Genomic DNA, 25,897 nt, shown 5'->3' on the forward strand with positions numbered 1-25,897 from the left:
TCTTATCTGTGCTCAGTTTGTATATGAGAAAGACAAGCAGCACATCATGACATTTGTCAAGTTGTAATGTGTATTTTTGAATTGAATCAATTATCAAGATAACTGTCAACTTTTCTGGCAATCTGCTCTAATGTGCAAAACTCCACCTGATCCTAAAGTGACTAAAACCATTTCTTGTGTGTTGGGTCCAGCGATGATTTAGGGATTTAGAGGGTTTGGTGTGCCCAGTTAACTGTGTGAATCCAGTTTGTGGAACTTTTCCTGTCTTTTGTCCAAACTTCACGCACTCCATATCCTCCTGGTGCGTTCTAGTACTCGGGCTGAATTAGGCAATTAACCACACCGGTACAGCCTACTCAGACAGAGCAAGAACTTGATGATGTACAGAAAACACAACAATATTGCTGTGTTTCCAGGCTCATACAAAGCTGGTTCTGTTTTGGCCAGACAGTCTGTCAGTGTGCAGGTTCAGTCACTGAATCAGTCATTCAGAAAACCAGTCAGTCAGAAGTCTGTGCGTGGTGTCTACAGGCCGATTCGCTCCAGCAGAACAAAGGTCTCAATTCATTTAGTCCATTAACTGCTCTACATTGCTGACCAGCACTGTCCTGTTCATCTCTTGAGCCTCCCAGTAGATACCAGGCATAGCCCCCAGCCAGCAAGCTCACCTGGTTAAATGCATGAGACTTAGTCCAGCCCTACAAACATACTGCTCACCAAGTGCTTTGAACTATAGAGACAGCATTATAAAGTGAACACACTATCAACCAAAACAGCTGTGTTTGCGTTTGGGCTGCCAACATCCACGAACAATCAAAATCCCTATATTCAAACAAAATAACACAACGTACTGGAGTTGCAGAAAAGTTCCTGGAATTGTCTCAGTCGTGTAATCTTGTTGAGCAATCCTGAGAACATTTTCATAAAATGTATGTATGTCAAAATATGTTATATGGTAGAATTGCATAAAATTTCTCCTCAAGTCTGCCCAGCATCTAGATGTAAGTAATTATTGGGCACAGAAAAGTGGAGCTGTAGTTTTCATTGGCTAGTGTAAACAAATTTTTGGAACCAACTTAGATGTCTCATTTATTAAATTAATCATTCCTAATGAAGAAGCGCATATCTAAGTTAGTTTAAGAACAAGTACAGGCACCATTCACATCAAGCACCAGCTGTGTATTACAGGTAAAGAGCGGTAATTTGCAGTGACAGGAATATCAAAAGTAATGCTGGATTGCTTCCTCCTCCCTCCCTCGCTCCTCCGAGTGTGAGGAGGAGTCCCATTGGAGATGTGTGGTCTGAAGCTTCCTGTTGATAATTACAGTCTGTTCAAAAGGAAAACACTAACAGAACACCATTCCCATTAGTGATAAAAGATGAAGTTCCTTCTCTCACAAAAACACCCTTCTGCCTGGCATCTCATCACATCACACTAAGATGAACTATACTCCATGCGACTGTATGAAATGTATTTTTGATGTCTGCTGAGTGTGCATCTGTAGTTCATGTACTTTCCTGTGGATACATAGAAACACTATAGAGAAGTTCAGCTGATTTGATAAAGCAGAACATACATATGATTTGAATATATTCTGATATTTAGTCTGGTCTGACACCTGAGAGTGCATTAGGAAGCCAGCTAAGAAGCTAAAAAAGTTACAATAGCTAAATGTAATACATAATGCAACAGTTAGATAAAAATAACGAGTAAATTACTAAAACAGGACTTTATGCAATACTCATGTTAATGTAATAGATAAACAGCTTAAATAATTATTTATAAGTAATGGGTAATTGATTTAAATATCTCTCTAAAATGAACAGATTAAAGGTTGAACTTATTACATTAAAGTAATCGATAGATAATTACTGTTAAGACCAAAAAATTATGGATAAACTGTTGAAAAAGTAATACATGAATGGTTAGGATGAATGGCACAAAAGGGCAAATTGAGTTCATCCAGCAGGTTTGTGGGGATTTGCCTGACAAAAATGTTGCTAATCAATTGTCTGTAGAGAGCTACGAGAAACAGCAAACTTGTTTCTTCACGTTCACACCCACACAACACCTGACTAAGTGTGCGCTGGCATAGAGGCATGCCGGTACAACATTTTCCTAAGAAAATCAAATGTAAAACAGGAGGTCCTGTCCAGGCTTATGAGATGACTCTCCCCAACTTTTTCTTCAAAGTTTTGAATGTTCATTACAAGTAAGCTATTGTCCTCTTTGACAGTAACACAGCAATTTGAAACTGCAGCTCTACTATCCAGATGCTCATTCCTTCCATGCATAACCCCCACCTAACAAGCATGCATAGATGGTACAGCAAAAGGATATAATACCTCATCAGCTTCCCACCTGTAAACACTACTTGTTGTTTTCATTATCCATCTGTCCTTCTGCCCTGAGAGACTATAGACTCATATCATTTCAATATTGTCAGTCTCTTCATCTCTTCTGTCCTTCGTCCTCCTGCCTGTGACCCAGATATCCATCTTGGCACACCATCAGAAGTGATGTTTTAGTTCCTAAAATGCATCTCAAGGAGAGAGATGGAGAGGAGGCTACTGGAGGAGCTATAAACGAGGACGCACAGGTGAATCCTTGATGTATCCTCAAAGTCAATTCGACACCAGCGGCATTAAAGACGTATGAGACACAACTAGCATATACAAAACATTTCAGGTACAGGACTAACAGATTTGTGTATATTATATACATCATTCATTCTTAATTTTTGCCAGTCTTTCTTTATATTGTATTTGTTTTGTGTCACGCCTCTCTTGTACTTCACAGCATGTGCATATGTTAAATCAAAAAAAAAGCATGACATCCAGTCATCCTTATCACATTCTGCCACATTGTGAATTGAATTCTAAGCAAATATATATTGTAAGTCACTGTGAACACTGTTCTGCTCATCTGACAGAGCTCATAAAATACAGCAGTAGGTCGTAAGAAAACAATGGACAGATAATGCAGCTATATCACACGTGATATTTAACTGATGTCGCTTCAAAACGACAGCTCCAAGGCAAGGATGTTCCGTCTCTCTTTTGTCTCTTCCTCACCTCCTCTGTTTACATCTCTGGTGGGAGGGACTAAGATACAAGGAGAGGATTCAAGGATGTGCAAATTGAGAAACAGGAAGGTGGGTTACATCTCCGATGATCAGGCAGGAAGGCAGAGACCTCGACGTGTACGTTAAGTTGTGTCTCACACATAAGGACCTGATTACAGGCAAACCGCCAAAATATTTCATATGGCGCCAAAAGCTCTTCTTGTTTGAGAATACAAGGCTAAAGATATGTTGTTGATAACAGACCTTTAACCTTAACAGAAACTTTCATCAAATCTAAAAAAATATATATATTTCGGAAAAGCTAGTCTAAATAGAGCCAACATTTAACCTTGTGGAACTTGTTGGGAACAAACATCTGCCAGATCAGCTGACACTACAGGATAGTTACAGACAAAAGGAATTCCTGGCATCCCTCTGTTGACTGACCTGGAAAAGACAAGACTAATCAAATACTTTGGTCCCCCCGGAGGCTCTACAGAGGCCACACAATAACAGGGTGGATGAGGTTTACTAGGAGCTCTCACATTTGCTGTTTCTTGATACCTGCAACACTCTGATAAGTTAAGATTAGGGTGGATATCACAATGACTACAGTTGCAAAAGGACAAAGAGAGTTGCAGAAATAACAAAGACAACAATAAGAGTCTGTCACGTCTGAGAGTTGCGTCTAGGTCAAACAACAAGACTGCTGAAACCCTAGCCACAGACAATTTGGCCTTAACACATACTCTACATGCCAACACTTCAAGAATCTGCTCTCTGCTTGTAATGGTACAATGATGAGGGCTCAACGAAAAAAACCTCTAACACAGCGTGTCTCTGCATGTGTTTTTAAGATGGCACTGAGGATATGTGATACAACAACACTAAGATAATTGGGAGCATCTTCCTGGAAAATGCTTTAAGATAAGTCACACAAACTGTACACAGTGCAAAACATGAATATAATTTACTGTAATGTGGGCTAGAAGATAGGGCTGACTAATAGATCAGATTTACAGAGACTGTGAATTGTCTCCTGGACTGGAAAAAAAATCCACATTTAATTCTGCCGATAATGCTTAACCCTAACAGAAGCATGTTATAATAGCAAGCAATTAAAAGTAAACATGCTGACATGTAATGCGGGCATGTAATCTGCGGCTATGGCACATCACACTACACATACCAGACCTGTTCAAGTCCTAAGACACTTACTATGTTTATCGTCCTAACAATATGCCTCATTGTAGGAAAATGTCAAAATCCAGTAAATAAGGACACAGCTCTCAACCAGGAACAGACCACTGAGATCATCAATGTGTTCAGTAAACATGGTCAGTGCCGTTCTTCATCACTACATTCCCTTTTACTGTTCAGTTTGTTTTGCACTGAATTGAAAAAAAAAACAGATCCTTAATGGGTTAAATCTGTTATTTTTAATGTAATGAATGAGTAAATGAAGTTCAGAGCAAAGCAACTAATTCACTTTTTGATTCAGTAATTCAGGACAAGAGGACAAGGTATTAAAACATGAGTTTGCATATTGGCAGACATTTGTCACTACTTTAGTTTCATCTTTACTGGGTCCCTCTTCCTCAAATGTTTTTTTTTTTGGTAGAGAATGATTTCTCCAAATTAATTGGGTGCATCAACAAGCAACAGCAAGAGGCTGCATTGGAACTAGTTGTCTACATTCCTGAGTCTTTGTGTTTGTGTGTTTGCTTGGTGAGGAAAGACAGAAATACCCCTGGAATTTGATGGGAAGGATGACGGAGGCAGAGTATAGCATTCCCATTCACCTTGTGGCAGCCCAGTCTGACTAGCTGTGCTAATGACCAACTGTACCTGTCTGACTGCCTTCAAACATGCTGACCAGCTTATCACAACTAGAAATCAAGGCCTAGATGTTTTGCACGTTAACCAAGCTTCCTCTGATAAGTCTCAAGGCAACTCTGCTCTGATGTATCACCTTGTGTGAGGAAGGTGACCAGAGTCAATCAAACATGAGTGGTGTGACAACAGGTGGAACAAAGAATGGTGCTTTTTAGGTGGCTATTAAAACACTCTTTCATTCACCTGTTTACAATTCATTGATAAGATGCTATAGTGGATGAGGCCTGGTTACCAAGAACTTCTCTTTGACAAGTTAAATGGTTGGAGACTGCTAACAATGGATGCTAAAACTGGACATACAGCAGTGAAATTGGGCAGCAGTTTTATGTCACATGAGTTGAAATGCACACTCTAGGTATGGTAAGTAATAAAGCTAATATTATAACTATATAGATTAGATCATTTAAGCAGGAGGGTTTTCTGCCAAGTTGCAATAAGAAGACTTCAATTCAGCAACCTACATTTACACTCCTATCTGCACACACAAGCAAAAATTATCCATACTCAGTCAACACAGTTATCTCTTCAGTAAAAAAGCTAAAATTATCAATTAATAAAATACAACAAAATGGATCAACATGGCCGAAGTATTTTGCCTTTTCTTTTGTAATTCTACTATTACTAATACAGAGTTTAAATGTTTAGAACTAGACATTAACTATTCAAACCAAATCGAACCAGCTTCAAGAAATTCATATGTGTCCCTGGTCAGAGCTCATCCCAATCTGACGGTGTTAACAGAGCACAATTAAAGACCACATAATTACAGTAGGCACTTCAAGACAGCTAAACCAGTAATGTTCTCTTCCAGGAATTCCAGGGATGGGTGTGACTGTTCACTAAAAGCAGTCATGGATGTGCCTGGTTTACAAAGCAGCCCCTATAATTACCAGCCCCAACAGCCTCCGGGTTCTGGATCAGGGTAAGGGGTGCATGAGTAGTTGTGTTCCATCATCATACTTTGTGATTTCAATTTTGGCAATCAATGGCTGCTTTAACAGCAGGTTTTCTAACAAATCATTCAACCAAGTATGACCAACCAATCAGACGTTCTGACTGGGTGACTCAAAGGCTGGATGTAAAACCAAAGGGCTGGGTACACTAACTACAAGTAGCCAACATGGTGACCTATATATATTGTTGCTGAACCATCCAAAAATAGGCCTCAGAACAACCAAGTCATGCGTGGGCAATGGATGTTTATTTTAAAAAATTCTCATGCAATTACAGTTACTTGACCAAGGTTTTTCCTGCACAGTGGAACTTCTGTCGCTCCAAAAAAAGGCACCCCTTCAAAGGAAAATCACCAGTGCCAAAATGATAAGAACCGTGTATAAAACAGCAGTTCAATTTTTTAACCAGTTTTGTTAATTAGGCGTTTACGTACTCAAGCGTAATAGATACATTTGCTCTTCGAATCATCAGAAATATCAGGAAAATGCATAGGTTTTTGTCAAATGAAGGAACACAATGATGGCATTTAGTTAAAATAAATAAATAAATAAATAAATAAATAAATAGATAGATAGAACCCTGATGCTAAGAAAAGCTATTTAACCTCTGACTTTTTAACAAATTTTACCAAAATGACACATTGTTCAGCCTCTTTTACAATTCAACACATCTTGCTGTATTCCATTACAGCTGGCTGTATCCATCCTACGGTTCTTCAGCCTCTCAAGCCTCTGATCGAGGAGCGGATTAAAAGATTCATTGTAATGGTAACATTTTGTGTGTTACTTCATACTTGTATCTTTTCAAAACATCTGTTGAAGCTTCCAGCCACAATAAAACATCATCACCTGCTGATCTGGCTTATGATATAAAGCTCCACACCTGTTGCATCCTTGGTCCAGCAACAGTCTGCCTTTCACATGGGCAAGACAGGGTGAGAAAATGAACCTGAAGACTCAAAATCATTGTCTTTTAGATTAGATTTCATTGTAACTGTGTTCCCTGAGAATTTAATTCTATTTGTGGCAGCCAGTGTGATGTGCATTCCAACACAGGCGATAAAGTTACTGTAATCAGCCATAAAGACTGTAGATAGGCCCACATGTTAGTATAGCAGTCATCTAAATGTTGGGTGCCGCATTTGCTGCCCCAGAAAAGGAAATTACCACTATGTTGGATATGACACTGTCTCTCTGTTTCTGCTCCTCGATGTGTTATGTCTGTTATGCCAAGTTCTGCCTGCCTATCAAGAACTGCATGCCTGTCACAGACCATGCACACAGCTACAGAAGAAACTACTGCACACTGTACTAAGGAAAAGTACTGCTCGAAAATCATTCTTTGTCAGATTTATCAATGACAATAAATTATGTGAAATCTATTACTTATGAATGTTTACAGTCATTAGAGAGAGGAACTGAAGTCTATATAGACTCACTTGCTGTTCATTTCTACATTTCATTCACTATGAAGTAGTGTTTAGGTAATTGATAGGACACACTGTTGTAACTCTACAAAACTGTGGAAAACTTAACCATGTATGAGAATTTCAGCTAAGAAAAGAGTTTAAAATATTCTGATAGCTCCATTGTAGCATGCTGTGACAGACAGGAACTGTGCAAGCAGATTTTAGGCTATAGTCTTTTAAATGTATACAACTTTTGTATATTAGTGGGTGCTACCTACTCGTCAGAAACTGTCGTCAATGGAAAAGACACACCCACAAGCCTAAGACAGTGACCTGATGTAGGTAGTGTAGACTGCTTTGGTTTTAAAAAACTGAAGGCAGGTATGTGTTTAGTAAATGTATGACATTTTGCGGTGAATGGCCAACATCTCAAACTGATTTAAATGTTTCTAAACTTGGTACTCCGTGACATCTTTGCAGTAAAACTTAAAAGAAGGAAAAGATTTCTCATTCACTTTCAAACCAGGGATTCAACCACAAGCAAACACATGGTCCCAGGCCTTCCTCATCTATCCACAGATTAGTGTGTGTATCAAGGGTGCGAGTGGGTGTCTGTACTCAGTACATGATGGTATGGAGCTAATCATAGCCGAGATTAGACAGACATCAGCAGGAACTACTAGTCACTGGGCTTCCTAAAGCCCTAAGCACTGGCACTGGGTCACACAAGTCAGACCGGATAAAGTCACCTCTCTGCTGAGCTGGGCTTCTCTGACTTTGATTTACTCTAATCAAAAGTACCTCTGTTATTTCCTCTAATGCCATACACAATGTACACACCACATAATATGAATCTGTGCATTTCCTTTATTGTTATTCTCTGTGTGTCAGCATGAACTGTATGCCTGCTGTATGTTTGAGGCCTTGGTGGCACGTACTACTGTATGTGTGATTGGGAGGCAGAACGTTGCATTTGATATATAGACCAATTCCAGCACTACAGAAATCATTACACACAGAAACACTATATATGTGAAGAACAAAGCTGCAGCGCTAAGCTACTGTATACCTATCTACACTTACTGCCTCAGTCCATCACAATATGATCCATTTATTTCCTACTCTCTGCATTCTTTCAATATATTTCTCTATCCATTACATTTTCATATATTCCTGCCTTTTATGCTGCACTGAGTGCGTATTCTGTCATGTCTAAATAACACATTGTCATTTTGGATAATATGTCACTGATAGAATGATTACAGCAGACTCAAACCTCTTTTTAGCATCCAGTCACTCTGCAAACAGATGTCTGGTCAGTCATGTTTGTTTAGTATTATTATCACTATGACAAACCTTTGCACTTTTATTTATTAGGGCTTCTGCAATAATGCAACACAAAACAACATATTACAGTCAGTCAATAAGAATAGGTAACAAAAACAAACTGAATAAAACTAAATACTGAAAATAAGCTACAAAAATAAAGGAATAAATGTAAATACTGGTTCGATTAAGTCAATCTCCATTAAACAAACTTAATACCAGTTCTCAGTCACTTCTCTTCGGTATCTATGTAGCATATTTAAAGCAGATGTGCTCACAGTGCCAAAGGAACAAAGATTAATTTGAATTTGTGGTAATGTAGCCATGCTTTCCATCACTAAGCTATAATGGTGTGGTCACTGTGTGCTAAACCAGACTTTCAGTACTCCTCAAAGTGCCAGGAGAAAATGTGGTTGAAAGGATGATCATAAAGCAATCAGGTTTTGCTATGTCTTGCTCTGGAAACACTGCAACGTTCATTAAGAAAACTATGTTTTAGCCCAAAAATCAACACATTAACACAGCGTGTGCTAATCATACTGGGTTGTGAGTTCAAGTTAAAGAACAGCAGAGATTGTTGACTAATGAAAAGCCTTAAAAAGGTGGAAAGGTAGAAACTGAGAAAAAGGCAAGCTCAGATTAAGAAAGTGTGTGTTTAAAAATGGCCTCAAGAGAAGTACAAGGCCGATAAACACTGGATCTACCACATCCAAAAGCAACTGAGTCCACAGCTCACTGACTCTCTCAGTTGGACTCTCTTTAGCTCTCTTTCACACAAGCGGAAGCATGTTTTCCTGCTAGACAGCTGATAGTGTGTTTCCTACATGTTAGCTAGCACGCACCATTTCACTGATGCTGCAGATATGTGTATTCAGAATCAGCAATTTGCATTTGGCCCAAAAAAAAAACCAAATCACCGCAGTATCTTTTGCTGTAAAAACACAGTGTAAACAGACAATCTGACGGGCGGGAACTGTCCTATATTTGTTTTCATCTGACAGTATGGAGACAGACTGGAAACGAGAGGACATGACATGCAGCAGAGGTCCTCAGCTGTAATTAAACTGCACATGTGGTGCATCACCAGGGCCCCAAACCAGTAGTGTGTGTGTGTGTGTGTGTGTGTGTGTGTGTGTGTGTGTGTGTGTGTGTGTGTGTGTGTGTGTGTGTGTGTGTGTGTGTGTGTCGGGCTGATACTTAAGTATGTGAGTTTTAAAAATTGACAGTTAATCTGTTAATGGTTATTTTTCTAACTTTAAACAAATATTTCAGATGATTTGGCGATTAAAAACTGTGACCAACATACAGTACGAAACAAATATTTTATAGCTGAAAAATAAACGTGGAAAAATTATGTATTGGTAACATTGTGTCTCCACTGAGATAAACATATCTTTAGCACATCTGTGTTGCAGTTTCTGGTTACTTCTCTGCCAACATATAAACAAAGACAGATATATCGGCAATGAGCACATTTTAGACAATATCTCACTGTCTTACATTCAAGTTAAACTGCAAACTCTAAATGCTGTTTTGTTTGAAAATAACCTCATTTATTCCCTCTATTGATTTCTGCCAAAAGTCTGACATTTTGCAAATGATATCATGAAGGAGAACTAAACAGACAGAAATGACTTTTTAAAGAGGTGTTCTTACACTCTGACTCAAATCTGATCTGAGGATTCAATCCCACCGCTAACCCACTCAGCCTAAAAGCCTTTTTCAAAGTGGGTGCGAAATTGCATGCACTGCTGCCTGCAATGTCTTTTTTGATTCAACCACTAGAAGTCGCCAAAGTCAGAAGTATTCAAATCCAACAGAGAGGGGCGGTAAGTTTAGAAAATTGCTTCCATACTTGACTTTCGTCTTAGCTTGTAACAGATAAACATGAATCCATGTACTGTCTCCAGACAAACTTAACACTTCCTTATGTTAATTATATGAACGGATTAAGTCCATGGTCTTGTCAGAATAACATGCCAGTCAAATGACTATAAAATATATTGCATATAAATGCACGAACAGTGACCTGTCAGGTATGATAAATAAAGCTCTAGTGGCTTGCTAAACAATAACCCTGATGACAATCCTTCTAGTTTAATGTGTAACCCCTTCAGCCAGGGGTTAACAAAAGACAAAAATTCCTTCCAGTAAATCCCAGAAGACCTACTTTGTACTTTAATGATGTGCTTTCATCTCCTCAGACCATACAAAGCACCGGAAAAACATCCCCCATGCTGTTCAATGTGTGAGCGTGTGTGCGGGTTTGTGTGTTTGGGAGAGAGAGTGAAAAAACGTGTTTGCTTCCCAGCATGCACGGACATGGCTCTTCTTTAGAAGAAGCCTATGAGTTATGAATGAGACAAAACACTCAAGCCAGATTCCAAAAAACAAATGAGGGAAGTAAACACAGGAGAATGTAGCCCCCACCACCACCACAGCTGAAAAACTCTCCCAGTGAAGGAAACGGGCTTTGAACCTTCTTTTCCCTGTAACAGTTTTATGAATGAGTTCAGGCTAAAGGCATGTCCTTTATATAAACTCAATGAAAACGGAGTTAGCACTTTGCCCTTCTGTCATATATTGATCCAATGAATAACTGTGTCTGGAAAAATAAGATGCCTTTGAATACAAAGTTGACTCTCATGCCAGCACAGCAGAAGGCCTGTGAGAAAGGCACACATTTAAATAAAAGATCTCAGATAAGATTACTGAAGCTTGATACAGGGCGTTATCACAAGAGACAAATGGTAATCTTGATAATATGGTCCTCTGTGGTAAAGTAAACTGCACCTGGCTTTACTCTTTTATTACTACATACTATTAACATACAGGATTGTATGGCATACATGTTGACGGCCTATGGCCTGGAGTTACTGGAGCTGCCACACAACAGCTTGAGAGAATGAGCACTGTTTGGTCAGCCAGCTCAACTACTCTAGCTATCGGCCTTCCTCGCTTTAATGAAGCCTGGCTTTACTACCACCAGACTTCTCCAATAAACTGCCTAATAAATAGCACAACAATGCAGTCTCTGCAGTGAGAGCAGCAGTGCTCATGTTGTCTGAGATCAATTCTGTTTTAAGGCAGCAGCGGCAGCAACTGATGGCCCACTTGCCCGGGCTGACACACTCCCTGTGGAGCCTGGTAGACTGCTTATGCATCTTCACCGGGCATTTCTCCACCTCTTCTATATTTAGTCTGCTGAAAATGACTTAACAGAACATGTCAACCTCTCAGATAGGACGTGCCAAAATAACATAAACACACAAGTCATGCCTATAAGTGTCTCATCTGTCCAGTTAATCAGGTTCTCAAATACTGCCGTGGACAAACTGCAACCCAGAGGCACTGGTGAAATTATCTGGACCTTCATGTCTTGAGATAGCGCTTACTTAAACAAAAACAAAAAAAAAAAAATGAGACTTTTAACCCAGACACCACTTTAACTGTGCTGGCACCAGTTAGACAAGAGCATAACAGAGCAGAGGTCTGTGTGTGTACTTATGAGTTCAGCTCTGACATCATACTGCTGCAAACAAGAGGAATGTGGCCCCAGCACTAGTGCTTGGTGTAGTGTTAACAGTGGTTTTAGCAGCAGCAGTTGTAGTCGTTGTGGGAGAAATAGTAGTTGTAGTAGCAGCAAGAGATGGCTTAACAGTTGAGGCACCAGTGCAAGCAGCTATCACAGTAGCAGTGGTAAAAGAAGCAGGCAATTTAGAATGAGTTGTTGGATATTTCAAAATAGTAAGTCTAGTCTACGTCAAGTCCTTCACCATGCCCTGCTTCATGAAAAACAACCTACTGTAGTCTCAACATAGTGGAGATAAAGTTTGGCCTTTTGTCTGGAGAAACATTATTGTTTCTGTACAATATAACACTTGACCTCATTACCACTGAACCTCCGTGCAATACAGACAAAAAAGTGCCCTTCCTGCGTGTGAAGACACAACTAGACAGACAGAACAGCGTGTAATGAGTTCACCAAGTCATCATCCTTAAAATGACTGTTTAGAGGATCTGCATTGATACTGTATCCTTTCTTCTTGAACAATGCAAACAAGGGGGTCAACTGATAATGTTTTTATCACTGCTGATACTGATAAAGATACAAATAATTAGTAGTCAAGGAGACCTATAACTAATACATTAACTAATTTGCATTAGCAATTAAAAAAATCCAATATTTAAGTGAAAATATATAGAACACTAACTCTGACACAAAATTTGTTAAGATGCCTTTGTTTTCATTTTACATATATTTAATCAAAAGAGAACTTTTCAACATTTATCATTTAGAGCTGATAGGCTATTACTTACTTATTTTACTAGAAATTGGTAAGAAAAAAACTAACAATACCGATAATCACAAAAGTGCTAAATATTTGATCCGATAATCGGCCAAACTGATAATCGGTCGACCCCCAATGCAAACAGAGAAGTCTCTAGATTTGATTGTGGACTGTTCATTTCTTCCACACAAGCAAAATAATAAACAGTGCGAGTTCTTCTCCTCTACCTGACACCCCCTCCATCCATCCATCTATCCATCCATCCATCCATCCATCTATCCATCCAACACGTCCTTCTCAAACATATTCCACCTCCTGATTTCTTTCCCAGCATGCCCACACTCTGTCACTCCAACAACCGACGAAGCAGGCAAGGCGCATGTGTGTCTGTCAGGCATATTTGCATCTCTGTAATTTGCCTGTTTGCGTGCCTGCATCTCTGTCTGTGCTGCAAGCGTGTTTGATGATAATGACCGCATGTGTGTACAGACATGCATGCAGTCCAGGCCAGTCCTGCGACAGTTCCATGTCACAAGACTGAAAACATCAACATGCTGAGTCTGCAGCAAGGCGCCAGTCACCAGGGAAACAATTCAGCCAGACACACACACACACACACAGACACACACACTCAGTCAGCCAAAACACATCGTCTGAAAAGCAACAGCAAAACAAGCCATCTAAAACACTGCAGTCGTAAACACAAAATTAAAGGCCGCATTCACATTCATCGTACTCGCAGCAGTTTAATTAAACTCTGGAGCATTTACTCCTTTAACTCGGTTTGTTTAGGTAGGCTAGAACAATTGAACTAAACTGCAACAAAACACCTGGATATATGAGCTACTGCCTCTTCTGAGGGAAAAAACTGCATTACTATACATACACATATACAAACAACTTTAAAATGTGTGCAAGTAAACAAATGTTGACATTTGATAGGCGGTAGTTGCTCATATTCAGAAAACCTTTACACAACAAAGACACCAGCTGAGACAAAACTGCAACTCAACTGATACCTCGGTTAGCTCTTTCTTCATGTGTCCTTAATTTGGATAAACACCTGAGATGTATTAAAGCAAAGATGTGCAGTCAGTCAATCATGCAAAACAACATCCCCAAGGCTTTCCTCCTTCCTCACAGTCAAAACACAACAGTTAAAGCAGTTGAAGTGACAGCAGGTATGGGTGGGCAATCTTGCCAAAAGATCATGTGACCATAGTTTGAGGCGGAATCACGACAATCCTTCCCAATCGTGAACTCCTGTAATCATATGATAAGTTGTGCAGATGGTTACCTGCATGCAAAGTGTGTCCTTTCAACTCTGCATCCCATTTTAGCTCTGATTCTATCCTTGAAAGGTCTGACCTGAAAGTGGTGGTTTGTATCTCAGCCACTTTGATGCTTCTTTCATGATGCCGATCTGCTCCCCACTATTCCTTGTCAACAGTCTGTCTTTTCGTTTACAAAGTAAATGATACCTCGAGGACATCAATATTATAACCATTCATTATTTAATCACGGCCAGCCAGTTACCCACAGCTCGTCACATCAGGCATTTCTCTACTTGCTGGCTGGTCAGGTTGCTGTTGTGGCAGTTCTCCATGTCAATCAGCTGCTTTTCCAATTAGTCTTTTCCTCATCATCTCGGACTGCAGCTGGTGACAGCAGTTTTTTCTTCTGCTCTCTAAGAGACCTACTGCAAAGTGGAGGGCCACTCCAATCAGCATCTACAGCAGGTGGAGAACTAGTTCACGTGCCGCTACGTCAAGCACACCCAGGCTACAGAGCAGCCATAAAGTCTACCTGTGATGAGACAGTCGACTGCCGTCACCAGCTGCAGTCCAAGATGGTGGAGTCAATCCATGCAATGAGAGACTCGCTGGAGAGGCACCTGAATGGCATTAAGGACAGTCAGAACAGCTACCTGACTAGCCTGCAGGTAGGGAAACCCAAGATAGGATGGGACGGGCTAGCTAATTAGCAGCAACTGAACTTTGAAAATAATCTGTACGATTCCTCTGGAAAGCACATCATATGCCAACTTAGGATCATCCACGATAAAGTATGATCAGATCGCACCTGGATCGCAACAACTGCACATTTATGCAGGTATTCTACTTCCACGTTTACATCTAAAGCCTGATCTCTTTTCAGTTCAAATCCCTGATAAGCCATCACGTGTGACGTTCTGCTTACCTTTCTGGCAATAATTGGAATTCCAGCAGCGGTAGTTGTAGTTGTTGTTGAACATGGTCTTCCTGCACTGAGGGTTGTTCTCCATGATGCCTGGACACACATCACTGCACTCCTTAGACTGCTTGTTCCCGGCGATGTAATTGTTGAACTCTGCGTCCATGATAAGGGACCAATCTATGGAGTCCAGGTAGCAGAGCTCAGGGTTCTTCTCAATACGAATGGCACCACGGGTGATGTTCCTCAGGTTGTACAGACCGATGTCCTTCAGGCTGGTCATCTCAAAGATCACCAGGGCGTAGTTGTAGAAGAGGTTACGACCGCGGATGACCGTGAGGTTGGGAAAGAGCGTGCTCAGACTGTCCAGGCCAGACACCCGGAATAGCAGCAGGTAGTCAGTGATCATTGTCAACTTGGGGAAGCTGAGGGAGCGGAAGACTTCCTGGTTGATGTTGTTGTTGTTTTTGTCACCGATTAGCAGGATCTGTAAGTAGCCCTCCACCACTGTGCAGTTCTCCAGACGCCTGAATTCACTGATGTCGTTGCCAATGTCTATGCTGGGACCACAAACTGCAGGGAGGACAACAAAAAGAAAATTAGGGTTCGCAGTCCATTAAATTCAACAGTCACATAAATATTCAGTAATACACTTCAGTCACTTTATTCGTAGGAATTCCTTTGCTGTATCTTTTCATATGATCAGGATTAATGATTATTTCATCATCACAATAGCAGTTCTTGACTAAATCAAACAGTCCTGAATATTCTTTAGAAGCTACGGAGAAAAACATTCCTTACAAATGATGTGGATATTGCATAATTTATTGACCCACTCTTTTCTGTTAAATTTTGCAATACACAAAACAAGGTACTTCATTCCCATAATACTTATAAAGACATGCTTATCAAATACATTTTTTAAAATATTGACAGTGCACTTGAGCTGTGCTTTTGTTGACAGAATCTGTTTGCCTTGCAGTTCTTATTTTCAATGGGATATTAGGACGGTGTGACAAAGTAAATATTCGATTCAATCTTAGGTTAACAGCGCAATAAAGTTGCCATTGTTCTGCCTTTTCACCTTAGTATTTTTTAACCGTTTGTTTTTATCAAGCTTTCATAACATAACATCAAAAACATAAAAACTATTCTACTATCAAAGACATCATCCACAAAACACACACACACTATCAGTTGGTCAACTACAGTACATGTGATAAAAGAGCTTGTCAAACAAACACTAAATTACTGATGGAGTTTTACAAGTGCTATGACAACATCATGTTTGTAAAATGAGCCTACAGCCACAGGTGGTGTTACCATGCTCCCAGCTAAATACCAATATCACTTTGGACTTAGTGGTATTAGCTGATGTCAGCATACAAAGGACCACAAGAATTATATCTTGAACATGGTAAACACTAAGCACAATGAACAACTGAAATTGTTAAGTTTGCAAGTATATTATAAGTAGTATATAATCATAACCCTAAGTATTGAACTAATTAAAATTTGGATATGTGGGTGGGGTTAAATTAAAAGTTCAAACATCCCCAACTACTACAATTAACCCATTAATATGTGTGCTACATTTCACGACAACTCATCCAACCGTTGTCAAGATATGACTGACAACATTTCAATCCCTTGGTCTTTTGTAATCCCAGCTTTATTTGTATATCAATTTGTGAGAAATAACTATAATATAAAGATAGCTATCAAGTGAGTAACACAAACTGCCTTTACTGTACATGGACCGATTATGCTTACTGTTGTGTGGAATCACCCCTGAAAGGCCCAAGAGCGAGGAAAAACCTGTGTTCTTTGTGTATGTTCACATGTATTCCGATAGAACATAATGCTGTAGTCACAACAGTTGACAGCACTTCAAATATGGATGTTGCTGCATCAAAGCGATAAATTATAAAACTTTTTACTTCACACACATCTTCAATTCATCATCACAAACATAAAAACAGCACAACTTCAAGGTGACACCCAAGATTAGTGTCACCGATTCAGTCACTGACCAAATGTAAATTTCTGACCAAAAGTGAATGGTTCTAAATACGTATGTGAAGTTCAAGGAAAGGCCAAACACAGCTTTTGTGAGGTCAAAGTGACTTCTGACCCAAAAAAAATTAGTTCATCCTATAGTCCGAGTAAAAGACGGTATTAAATTTGTACCTCAAAGTGTTTTACTTTTTATTATGTTCACAAGAAGAACATAATGCCTCTGCTCCTGGCTACCACTGGCATGAAGCGATAACTATACACAGAGGCATAAAATTGTTTTTACTTGTAACTATAATGTAGTACCCTCTACTAGAAGTCTTCAGCTGAACTAGTCTTTACCTATACCATGACCTAGTGTACTGAAGAATTTGCCTAGGGCAGAAGTGAAATGTCTGGGCCTCTGATCAAAGAACAGACAACAAAGAACAGTCGTCTTTCCTTTGAAGTGAACAAATTGCAAAAACATGTATTTATGCACTTTCATGTTCACTGTAAAATAGATTTGTTCACATTTGTCTTGTTTTGAACCTATTTACAAGTACATTACTTACTCAGACAGAGTCACGACTATTTTATTTAGACAAAGAAATATTCTAAACCAAACAACTACAAAGTGAAGTATTTTATTAAAAGACATTGAGCTGGATTCTGTGTAGCCTCTGACTAATCTGACCCTTCATCAGGAAAAGTTTGGTAAGGCACGATGGTGATGATCGGTGATGATAGGTGGAGTGTTTGCCTTTCCAACTTTTACTCCCACCTGGGTGATGTGCTCTAAACAATACTTAGCTGAAGCCCCAGCAGCACCCACAGAAACATGGAGGCCATTATCGCACATCACTGTGAGGAGGATTTAGACTTCAAAAGCTGGAGGGCAGTGAGTCATGGAAAACTCACACCAACCAGCTAACAGGTTGTCACACAACGACTTTAATGCTGCTCTATAAAGTTTTACTGTATGAATGTGGCACAGAGAGGGAAAGACGATGCATTCCCAGCAAAGAAAAATGTTGTTTTATTAATAATGACATTTTATAATTGAAGGTAATAGCTGGTGTTGTGGGTTTAACAAAGTAAATACGTATATTTTTAATCAAGGAATTCCCCTAAAAGCTGAATCTATAGCTGTACACAAAGCACTGTTTCCTTTTCATTCACTCAGTAAGTATATTTTATGTGTCACCACAAGAAGTAGAAATACAGATCAAACAGTGTTCTTTCAACTGATGCTGATTGTGAATATGTAAGTGCCGTAAACATCACAACACAGAATGTGATGAGATCAGTTAAGGACAGTGCAGCTGTGGTGAAAATCTTGAAATATTCAAAAACATCTGTGGTGTTCATAAACCACAATTAACAACCATTAATTACTTTTGGATCAGAACTTTCAAACATACATTTAAATGTAAAATAGTTGTTGCATTTAAAATCTGTGATTTTTTTTCATCACTGATATGTAACAAAAATTTGGAATTTTTTTTGAGTCATATAACTCTTTGGCTCTTGAATCATCGACTGAACAGCAGCTTCAAAGAGGTTTAAATCATTGTATGACTCTAGTGTAAAACAAACTGTAAGCAAGTGATAAAACAAACATGTGAGTAAGAAAGTGGTGTACCTCTACAACACGACTAAGCCACTTGTTGATAGTACATGTAAAATTCCTGCTAACTTTTAGAAACTTTGTTTGTGCTTGTCCATTCTGAAATTTAAAAAAAAATAAAAATAAAAAAATAAAAAAAAAAATAAAAATAAAAAAAAAAAAAATATATATATATATATATATATATATATATTTTTTTTTTTTTTTTTTTTTTAAAAAAAACATTTTTGGTTATATATTGCACTTGTATCAGTGTCCAGATCTCCTTACATGATACCAGGAACACAAAGCTATGCTGTGGCAGCAAAGTTCACAAAAGGACAGTAACTTTCCTTTGTCTATGTTCCACCAACGCAAGGGTAACCAGTCAAACTACCATCTCCTGGATACAGAACATGAAGCAACATATGAAGTGGAAGTGTCTGCTGACATCTGTGAACTTCACTTAATTGAAAATCTATAAATCACTTGCACCCAAACATTTAATAAACTGATTTATTTTCAACCAATGTGAATCAGAACTGGACAATACATGAAAAGATACATGATTTCTAAAGTGTTAATCCGATAAGGACATAAGATCTAACTTTAATTTTATTACATTTGGTGTTCCACCCGAGATATTTCGGTTCTCACATATAAAAATGAGGGTGATGAGCAGCAGCATTTTCAACCAAAACTGCTGAGAGTTTAAGTCGTCTCTAGACAAGCCCTGAGAGCCTTTGGTATGATTTAAGGCAGGAAGTGTGCTGGTATGGTGGTTATGTCCTTCTCTGTAATCTACTTGTCAGCGCACACTGTCAGCAGCCTTCAGCGAGCTGCATACCTGTTAATAAACTCCCAACACCCAAGCCTGTAAAAAGACACACTGCTTGGTGACGTTATATCACCGCGGCCTCGATGCTTCACCCTTTGTGGCCTCACTGCAGTGCCTGCATGGCCATCTTTCATGGGAACTGCTCCTGATCACGCTCGTGAAAACACTAAACAAAAGTTCCTGGTCAAAATGCACATCTTGTGCAGTGGCTAAGTGAAAATACCAATAGCAGGTGAAGCAGCTTAATAACTCCCCCTCCCTCTCCTTCCACACTGACACATTTTAAACAGCTGAGTACACAAGCCTATCTCTGCAGCTTTGATGAGCCTCCAGATCACATATTTACTTTTGATAACCTTTTCCTAGCTGGCTGCAGCAGCCAGACTGTCCACAGACAATCAGAGGAAATCCACTTGAAGCTCCATAAGACAAGAAATAGGAAGCAATATGCCCTCTAAGCTGGTGCTTCATCCACTGCCACTAGACTGCAGCAAGTCTGTTTACTCCTCATTTCCATCCTGTTAGTGACAGAGTGCCTGAGGGGGCAAACGTATTCATAAATACTTTTCCACATGAGAGACGAGGTGAGAAGAAATGTGCTGGGAAGCTTTAGTAAAACATCATTCTTGACAAAGAAAACTTGTTTGGTTGATCTGAAAAGCTGTGTCTGCAGCAGCAGCACGGCTGAACCTGGTTAACCCAAACCTGCCAGCTGCCAGCTGATACAGTAAACCAGCAGGAATGCTCAGAGTTTAGCCACACAAGGAAGCTTTACACAGCTCCACACCGGAGTGAGAATAAATGTAGGATTTCGATGGAGAACCTCTCTGCTGCTCCCAGGTTTGTCCTGTGACCACTGGGGCTAACAGTAAACCCCATAACACACAGTTCACAAGCTCCTCACTCTTTCCAATCAACAGAACTTAGTCTGTTTTGCTTGTGAATGTACTTTGGCTTGTTCTATTTTAAAACCCAGACCCTGGTTCAACCCCCTAACCCACCCCTCCCCAACATGTCATGATGAATGGGATGAATCAGGAAGCCTAGTTTACAGTTCAGCTGGAAACATGGACACATTTCAGATGGAAACACATAAAAAGAATTCTGAATAAATATAAAAGCTATAAATTCATCAATTTCGAAGGTTTACAAGCTGACAGAAGCAGTAAGGGTCAATGTGCTGCCATGCCAAGTCACTAGAGTTCTGCTCTATGCACCAAGCAATCTATGTGGTGCTACTTGCTGCTCCTCAAAGTTCTGTCAAAATTTCAAAAAGGAATACAGTTTACTTCAAAGGTGAAACACTGACTGCAATCTTTAAGTCAATGTGGTTCTAATTCTTTCCCTGATGCAAGGACGTTGTTGTGCCTGATCATCGCAGCTGCAGTACTCTGGTATTCATGAAAATATTTCCAAGGTCAAGGTATCTCCAAGTTTGTTTAGCAAAGGAGAATAAATGACTGCAAGTGGCATCACTAAACAAACAGAGTTTCTTGGTTTTAAAATGACAAGCTGTTGTTAATAAATATTACACTTAAAAACATGGATAAAAAATGACACTCAGGGTTGTGTTTATTTAGCGCACTTTAGTTCAATGTTGTCCAATTGAAAACCTTGGAGATATTACATGTAGAAGGCCAAATGTGTCTGTGCACTGGTTTATTTGGTGTTGTACTTTTCAGTACACAATAGCATAGAAAAAGCTGCATTTATCAAGGGTCTTGGTAAATATTGACTTATGAATGTACACTTTGCAGGAATTTTTCCTCAGTTTGACACAAAAATAATACATCACAATTTCTGGCTGTCGAAGAAGAGAAGCCCAACTAAACTCAATCCCCTACAATTACATTTGTCAAATCCTATTTCTGTTAGGGGTTTTCTATCAAGATCACAGATACCTTCCACATTTTGTTGATTCTGATTCACCACATTATGACTCACAATTGACAATGCGCTCTGTATATATAGCTTGACTGACTTTCTCCATCGGCTGAGTCACGGTAATGTATTTTAACAGCACACTTTAACTGACTCATGTTTGTGGTGTGTTTGAAAATGCAATTACATTATTACAACTACATTTTCCAGAAATTATATCATGGCATTTACCAAAGCCAAGTTACAATTCCTGCTTGTTGTGCCCTTTAGGTTCACTGCTCTTTGTTATACTCTTTACATACTTTATATCCACTACTCTTCGTTTAATTATACGCTTTTAAATTCCTTTTTTGGTTTATATTCATGTTATTCTATTTTTTCTTCACAATATCTGTAAGAATTTTCTTCAAGACTCATGAAACTCTTACTTTAAAACAATAACATATCAAAAAACGTTTCCCACGAAGGACTAATATTTTCTTCATACACACATACTTATGTCATTCACAATTTGCATATAGTAGGTTTACTAAATCAGTTATCTCATAACTGTATAGTCATATAGTGAAGTGTCTTTTTCCTTCTCCATTTGAACAACACGCTTGTTTTTCTGACACTTTTGCCACAAATGCATAAAGTATAATGTGTGCAATGTCGCGAAAATGCTGTTACACCACTCACATTGACTTGTACTATAAATATACAAATATGATAAACCATGGTAAGCTTATTTCCCCACATCAGGGCAGCAATGGAGCATGGAAACAGTGTAGTAATGCGGAGCAGCATGACTTACTTTCTGCGGTGGCGGGCCGGAGGCAGGACGACAGACCCAGCATCAGACCCCAAAACAAGGTCAAGCGGCTCCTTTCCATTCGAGACCTCATTCCTGGAGAAGTAAATCCCCCTCAAATCCTGGAAATAAATATGTTGGGGGAGGAAACGTGGGAAAAACCTGGTCAGAATTACTAAAACGCCTTTTAATCTCCAGCCAGCTCCCTTTTAGCTGTTAGCCGGCTAATGGAGCTAATAGCTACTACAAACAGGCTAGCAGGATAGCTCTCTCACGTTTCCTAATGGGAGTCCAACCGTGCTCCAAAATCACCGATTTATTCCCCCGGCCAGAGAATTGGTATTCATAGTTCTCTTTACTAGTGCCAAACACAACACCGCATTGAAGAATATAATGAAAGCATTGCGGCTAAACTAGCGGCGGGGAATCCTCTGTAATCCACATCTTCACACTCCATATCTGGAGGAAAAAACCTTCAACGTCCCGCTGCTGGAGGATCCTCGGGAGGCAGAAAACGGGTCAAACCTCCTTCAAAATGGGGATGGTGACAGACGGAGAAGGGCCCACGATAACATATTACACCGACACACTGCCCCCTTATGCGAACGACACGACGTTTGTTTCGAAATATCCAGGATAAAATCTGGTTTCAGACCGCAGCCTCCTTCTTCTCCTCCTCCTCCTCAGCCGCTCATCATGCACACACACACCGCGTTGTTGTGGTAGCTGTAATTCACCTTCATACCCACGGAAAATGCAATAATTGACCTTTATGCTCCAGGTTAGGTCAGGTCCTTTGGTTATCTAATGCCCTCCGTCGATAGATATCTGAAGGGGCAGCGCAGTTAGACAGATTAATGCACAGGTATATACACAGTCTCCTTCGGTCAGTCTGCCGTGTTCGCTGTAAACACGGCGCCGTGAGCACAGATCGTCTCTGCTTCTACAGATGAATCACTCGGATTTGTACTCCGCCTCCCAGTCTGTGAAAGAGGGCGTCGCTCTTACTGCAGTTTAGACTCCATAGGAGAGCAGTTACCATAGTGACCGCTCTGGTACTCACTACAAGAAGCTCAGTTTTACCTTTACATGTTATCAACACCTTTAAACCGAGGAAACTAACCCTACACCAGGGCAGCACATCATCACTTTAGCATGAATATTTACACAAGGTAATTTGACTATGCCACCATTCCTTCTACATCTACAACAGACGCCAATAGGGACCACAAGCTGCACTCAGCAGTTGTTCATAAACGCGAAAATACCAATCAGATTGAAAATGATTCGTTTGCTCCCATATTCTTAAACGTCTACATTTTCACCATAACAGATAAGAAAGTTACTGACAGAGTGAGACCTCTGTCCTCCATCAACCTCTCTGGGCTACGCCGTAGCGGCTCCTTTTACGACGCGGTGTGAAAGAAACCCGGGATGCTGATCCAGGATCAGGGTTGTTTTGCTGCTCGACAACACACAGCAGAGGGCCACCTATACAAAGATCGTGTCTGTCTGCACCAGGGCTGGGGAGTAGTAGTGAGGGGGACAAGGCAGCTAGGACCCCGTCATGAGGAGCCTGAAAAGCTTGAAAATATAAACTGGACTTAATCTGTGGTTTTAAACTAATTGCCTGAGAATTGTCTGTCCGAAAGTCTCCAATCTCCAAGAGCTGAATATTGTTCATGTCACTTCTGCAAGAATTGTGAAGAAGCAGCTGTTTCACAAAAAATAATGTTATGGAGACTGAAGCTAGCTGCCAAATATTATTCTTCTTAGTAAGGCTGAAGTAATAATTGATTTCAAACTAAAATAGTCACATGCAACAATGCAATTTGTAAATTACAAATGCTGCAATTTCGGATTTAAATTATGCAGCATGCCTGACTAAGTGTTTATTTTTTAATTATTACTGCTTTATTTAACTTGATTGCAGAATGTGCTATACTTGGATGCTGCTCCTCAGTCATGAGTGATATACCTATTTCAATTTGAGAGATTTTTTTTAATCAGAAAGTCCTACCATTTTCTTAGATTTTTTTGGTAGATTATTTCTTTATTAATTTAGCTCAATAGTCACAGCCATTGTCATAACTGTTCTATTTCCTGTGCCATTTAAAAATGATAAATAAATATTTGAAGCAGTTTATATATTCAAGTCTTCATTCTTCTAGTACAATATATATTCAGCAGTTAATAGTTTGATGGTGCCTCGTGGTAATACTTCATCTCATGTTTTAAATTTAATACATAATAAATATTGAGCTGAAGATTTTTTTTTTAAATTAGATCACAAATCACAAATAAATATTTTACCCAAGTCATTTATCCCTACTTCTAAGCTTGCTGATAAAATTAGCAGCATATCCGTCCCTCCATACTCTATCAGTTTCTGAGGATACTAGAAAAACAAGTTCATAAAGCCCTTGTTAAAAAAATGCATCATGCCACCTTTATATTCTGTTTACACCTGAGAGAAGATTTGCATCTCAAGTCAGGAGTGAACGCACATACCTAGCACAGTATTTAGCCGATTCTGTAGTCTTTAGTTGCAATGCATTATTAAATATACAGATGCTTCTTCAGCTCAAACACAAGAAAATATAATGTTTTTATCCCTTTTATTTATGCCAATAATAAAAATTGTTTAAAAAAAATATGTTTTGTAATAATATTTCTCCAGGCTAACCTCCATATTCAACAGATTTGTTTTATCATATTTGCATTGAAACTGAGGTATACGCAGGACTGTACATGCAGTATTAATTACAGATTGCTATCAGTTGTTTGCACAGCACAAGGATGGATATAAAACTGCATGAGGGGAACTGGGAGCGACTGCAATTGCATATATACAGTTCCCAATAAAATCCATGCAGTTGACAGGCCATCAGTCATCGATGTTTAAATGTCACTTGTGATTGCCTACATGTAAAATAATATGTAAGCCATAGTTGTTTCTACATTATTATATGATGCTTGGCTTTTTATTTGTTTTGTACTGCAATAAAATTCATGTTTTAACATGACAATGAGAAGTCTTAAATCAAGTTGTTCTTATACCCTATAAGATTTTAAATTTTTGTTCATTAAAACAAAACCACTTTAAAGAAATGGACTTTATGGATGATTTTTTTTCACAATAAACAGTGAAAATTTAGCCCTGAATACTTCACATGTTGTTGTCATGACCATAGACTGTACATACAGTCTGTGGTCTTGGCTTGTGCAGCTTGGCAGCAACTCCTGTAACAACACTGGCCTCTGGGTTTCCTGTGAAAAGACACCAAAATGCTGCCATCTTGAGGGGAGAAGAACTAACTGCAGAATTTGTAAGTAAGTAGCAGTAAAATGCAACAGTGAGGGGTGAAAATTATACTGCTCTGTTAAATAAACAAAAATGTAGTCCTGTAAAAGACACATGTTGTTATCTGCCGGTCACAGTGGATGTAGACCCGTCTTATCCATCTAGTGTCAATGCTTTTCCCAACCTGCACGGCTAAGCAGGGATTTCAGTCACTCACCTTGACCTTCCTTGACACATTGATCTCCAAAAAAAGGAACAAAACAGTGAAGAAAGACATAGTCTTACTGTAGCCTACTGACCTGAAAGCATAGAGAGGTTGAACAGTTCAAGCAGTGCTCCCAGT

The 25,897-nt window shown here is 39.3% G+C and overlaps 1 protein-coding gene across 1 annotated transcript in view; it reads right to left on the reverse strand.

The window, feature by feature from the left end:
- The window catches only part of igf1rb (insulin-like growth factor 1b receptor), a 51,854-nt gene extending 28,670 nt beyond the window's left edge, over window positions 1–23,184 (reverse strand). The window contains exons 1-2 of the mRNA XM_023297360.3: window positions 22,254–23,184; window positions 15,141–15,707 (exon numbers count right to left, since the gene is read on the reverse strand). Coding sequence (XP_023153128.2) covers window positions 15,141–15,707; window positions 22,254–22,344 — 658 coding nt within the window. The 5' untranslated portion in view covers window positions 22,345–23,184. The remainder of the gene's footprint in view (window positions 1–15,140; window positions 15,708–22,253) is intronic.
- Window positions 23,185–25,897: the final 2,713 nt, after the last annotated feature.

This window comes from Amphiprion ocellaris, chromosome 1, assembly GCF_022539595.1.
Source record: "Amphiprion ocellaris isolate individual 3 ecotype Okinawa chromosome 1, ASM2253959v1, whole genome shotgun sequence".
In the NCBI taxonomy this organism is placed as follows: domain Eukaryota; kingdom Metazoa; phylum Chordata; class Actinopteri; family Pomacentridae; genus Amphiprion; species Amphiprion ocellaris.